A 4079-nucleotide genomic window follows, 5' to 3' on the forward strand; every position below is an offset into this window, starting at 1 on the left:
ATTTTTTAATGTTGTAATATAATAGGAGTGACTTCGGAGTTTGCTTCTCCAACATGTCCGAAAGGTGGAAAGTATTCTTTCAGAAATTTCATAGTGTTTGAAGCATACTCTTGTTTAATACTGTATGTTATGATATAGATATCTTGCACAAAATTGTTGATTATTAATAAGAAGGTCTTCACTGGATTAAATTCAAAGGATTTCTCTTCAAAAGAATCTCTTTTGCTCTCAACTCCATGAAGACAGGCTTACATGATGGTACAAATCTTCTTTTTCTTCTTCTTTTCTTCCTCATCACCACCAAATGGTTTCTTAGCCTTTCTCACTTCTCTCACCAATGCCGTGAATGCATCATCCACATTCAGTCGTTGCTTGGCACTGGTTTCCATTAATGGAATTCCTAATTGTTTGGCATAGAGTTTGGCTTCATCCAAACGAATCACTCGTTCCGATTCCAAATCACACTTATTTCCCACGAGAACCATTGGAACTTTATCACAATCCTTCACTCGTAAGATTTGTTCATAGAATTCATTAATTTCTTCAAAGGTCTTTCGATCAATGACTGAATAAACCATTAAGAAACCATCCGCTGTTCTCATGTATGAATCTCTCAAAGCTTTGTACTCCTCCTGACCAGCTGTATCGAGAATTTCCAAGAAACAAGCCTTGTCATCAACTTTGGCATGTTTTCGATAGGAATCTTCAATGGTGGGATCGTATTCCTCAATATAAATGTTTTGAATGTATTGCACAGTGAGAGCACTCTTGCCGACACCTCCACCTCCAACCACTGCAAGTTTGAATTCTTCCATTGAGGAACCTCCGTTGTTGTTATTGTTTGGCATTTTCTGGGATGATTTTATGAAACAGTTACACTGATTGACTGTAATAATGATCTTTGTTTTTTTTGTTGATGTCTGACAGTGGTCAAGATGGGACCTCTCATTTTTAAACGAAAGGTGAACTCGGAAATTGGTAGACTTTGTTCGACTTGTTCACTCGAACAGAGTGGTTTGTTGTTCGTTGATCTTGCCACCAAAGAGATACAATTTTCAAACACATATACAACCCAACGAATTGCCATTCATCTTAAGAGTTCTTGAATGCTTAATGCACCAATTTGACCAACTCTCGAAGATCGACTTGATACCGTTCAAATTCTCCTTTCGAAGTTCCTGTCAGTCGATATCCACCCATACTAGAGGAAGAGGATGAATGTTGCAACAACTGTTCCACCTGTGAGCCCAAAAGACATGAAATAAGCTCTACACCACGAACGACCTTCCCAGATTTGATTGCAGTGGCCGTTCCTCCCACCACACGTTCCAAAACTCTCGACACGGAAGTATCTTGTGTGTCTGTGGTGTGATCATACTGAGCATAGATGAGGAATGAACATAATTTGGCATATCGTTGAAATGTCTCAAAAGCAGATGGTATTAAACTGAGAGATGTTTTTCTTTGGATTTGAGAGGTTTCTTTTTCGTATGACTGTCCATATTGCTACTGTTGGAATTGGAAACGAGTGGAAGGAGTTCATTCATCATGTCCATACTTTTTGAATCATTCCTTCGAGTGAAATGGCAATACTTCGTAATTGATTGATCTTTTCACCTCTTTATCGGAGAGAGTGACTGGATGAGTGGTTGGAATGAGGTATTGTTTTCTCATGTATCCCATACAACCATTTTCGTCAATATGAGAAAGATTGTAATACTCTTGTGTAAAGGTAATAAGAGCATCAAGTTCAATATTCATCACTTCTATCAAATGCAATAAGAGTTCATGTTGTGGATCGTTGCAAGTCATCTCCTGTCGAACTTGTTCAAATAATGGTGAATGAATCACTTGATCCTTAATCAATGATTTAATTTCTTCCATTTGTTCTAAACATTCAAAGGTTCGTCTCAATTGACGATCCAAAATATTCTTGCAATGAAAAGGAGAGTCGTATACATGATCAAAATAATTTACAGCACGTTGAATAAATTCTGGAAGATGTGTGGAATAATAGTTATCTTTACATTGTCTTAGATCGAAGGCTGCTAAAAGAGCGAGCATGAGTTTGATAATTTCATCCATCAATGCATGAGGAATGGTATCGATATGAATATTTCCGTGTGAGATCAAATCTCGAATTCGTGGACTTTCCACCCATATCAGTAAATCGAAAATTGGATTCAATAATTTGTTGTCAATAATGTCAAAAATTGCATTCCTCTCAATTCCATAGGAAGGGATGGGTTTTGTGGTAAACAGAATATCGAGAGTGGTATACAAACTATTCTTTTCAGCAGTTAATAATCTATTTTCACACTTGTTCACACACACGAAAATTCGTCTTATCGAGTGTTCAAATAATGGAAAAAGGATGGAAATTGTTTTGTAATAATTCTGATTTTCAAAATACTCCCTGAATGCCTTTTTCCAAAGAGGTATCCATTCATCCACTACAAATAATGAATTTTCCAATAATTGAAAAAGCTCTTCACGATCCACTTGGTAGGCGGTGGTAATAAAACTGTCTTCCTGTATCTGGTTCACTTGGAAAATATTTTGTAAAGGTTTGCAATGTTTCAAATCAATGATTGGTCGTTTCAGAGAGGCTTGATTCAATCCAATCGTATTCTCCACATGTTTCAAGGATTTTTCTGCAATAGAAGGAATAATTAGTAAAATTAAACTCAAATAACAATCTTGAAATTCTCGAGGAGAAATGAATCCATGGAGAGCAACATTTCTCAAATTGATCGAATTCAAAGGTCCAACCAAGCATCTCAGCAAGAGTGCGACATTCTCCCCATAAATGTCCTTCAATTCTTGCATGACCAATAATTCACTAAATTTTGGTAATTTTGATAGTCCTCAAATTGTTGAATTCTTTGCTTGTCGTTTTTGTAAAGCAAGTCAATGTATATAGAGTCTTGCAGACCTCTCTCCAGAAGAGGAATGAGTAATGAAAAAGCAACCAATGAATTTCCAGAAAAGTGTTCTTCGAGCACCATTTTAAGAATTTTGTAAACAATCTCTTTTGGATATCCAACACACATGAAATTGGCATAATCATCCTTAAATCGTTCAAAGAATGTTGACTGGTTCCATCTTTTTAATCCAATTCTGTCATTTTGCTGTTGAACATGTCGTTGCTGAGCATGATGATGATGATTGGATGATACATCTTGTTGTTGGGTGTTGAGCTCGGATTGGTTTTTCGTTGTTGTTGTTGTTCTCTAAATTGTTGAATGCCTTCTCGAATTTCTCGATTCTTTTCACACTCACTGTTTAGCATTTCTTGTGACAATTCAAAGCAATTTTCATGAACAATCATTGCAATGGGTTGAATATATTCAGTGGCCACACTAAAGAACTCATTGCTTCCATCCGCAAGATCTTTCACCGAGTGCGTCAATTTGAAAATTGCACAATTCCAATTTAAATAATCAGTGGATAAATCGAACATGAAGTTTGGACGATCAAAGCCATCATCACCATTTTGACCTTCTCGCCTTGAAGGCAATAAATAATTATTTTGCAATTCCACACATCGTTCCACATTAAAATAGTGGAGTAATTTAAATACATTTTCGGAGAGAGAGGTTCCTTTCGTTTTCTGAATTTCATAAACTCTTCCGTGAGTAGTGTTTCATTTCTAATGTCCGAATCATGAGTGTTTGAATTGAGCTTGTGCTTTGTCAAGAGGGTCCATCCACTTCTCCACTCTGAAACCAATGGATGGACACTGTGTGAGACAATTTCAGCAACAGAAGAATTCTTCTTCAATGGTTGATGTTGATCAAAACACTCTCGAAAAGAGTTTTCAGCACAATTTTCCGTTGTTTCCAACGGTCTGTAGTTGGATTGGTTGTTATTGATTGAAAGATCAATTAGAGCTTCCGTATGGCAATTACGATCGATTTGTAAATGGTCCTGATTCATCATCTCCACACAAGTTGTTTGAATCTGCTGTGTTCGAGCGCGTTCAGTGTTGGATTTGGCAGAGAGAATTCCATCAACCAAGAAAAGTCCAAAAATAACTGGATTTGCAAAATTTTTTTGTGGCTCGGGATTGATGTTTG

At 36.7% G+C, this 4079-nt stretch overlaps 3 protein-coding genes across 3 annotated transcripts; all 3 read right to left on the reverse strand.

Annotated features, from left to right (window-relative positions):
* Nucleotides 1-248: 248 nt before the first annotated feature.
* FDP41_011661 (uncharacterized protein) lies at nucleotides 249-848 on the reverse strand (the record flags this gene model as incomplete). Its single annotated transcript, XM_044702094.1, has 1 exon — nucleotides 249-848. The coding sequence occupies one exon, from the start codon at nucleotides 846-848 to the stop codon at nucleotides 249-251; it is 600 nt and encodes a 199-aa protein (XP_044566969.1).
* Nucleotides 849-1110: 262 nt separating this feature from the next.
* FDP41_011662 (uncharacterized protein) lies at nucleotides 1111-2829 on the reverse strand (the record flags this gene model as incomplete). Its single annotated transcript, XM_044702095.1, has 2 exons — nucleotides 1111-1377; nucleotides 1594-2829. 2 exons carry the CDS (start codon nucleotides 2827-2829, stop codon nucleotides 1111-1113), a joined length of 1503 nt encoding a protein of 500 aa, XP_044566970.1.
* Nucleotides 2830-3109: 280 nt separating this feature from the next.
* On the reverse strand, nucleotides 3110-3463 carry FDP41_011663 (uncharacterized protein; the record flags this gene model as incomplete). The annotated part of the gene is made up of 1 exon (XM_044702096.1): nucleotides 3110-3463. The coding sequence occupies one exon, from the start codon at nucleotides 3461-3463 to the stop codon at nucleotides 3110-3112; it is 354 nt and encodes a 117-aa protein (XP_044566971.1).
* Nucleotides 3464-4079: the final 616 nt, after the last annotated feature.

The sequence above is a fragment of the Naegleria fowleri genome, assembly GCF_008403515.1.
Source record: "Naegleria fowleri strain ATCC 30894 chromosome Unknown tig10, whole genome shotgun sequence".
In the NCBI taxonomy this organism is placed as follows: Eukaryota; Heterolobosea; class Eutetramitea; order Acrasida; family Naegleriidae; genus Naegleria; species Naegleria fowleri.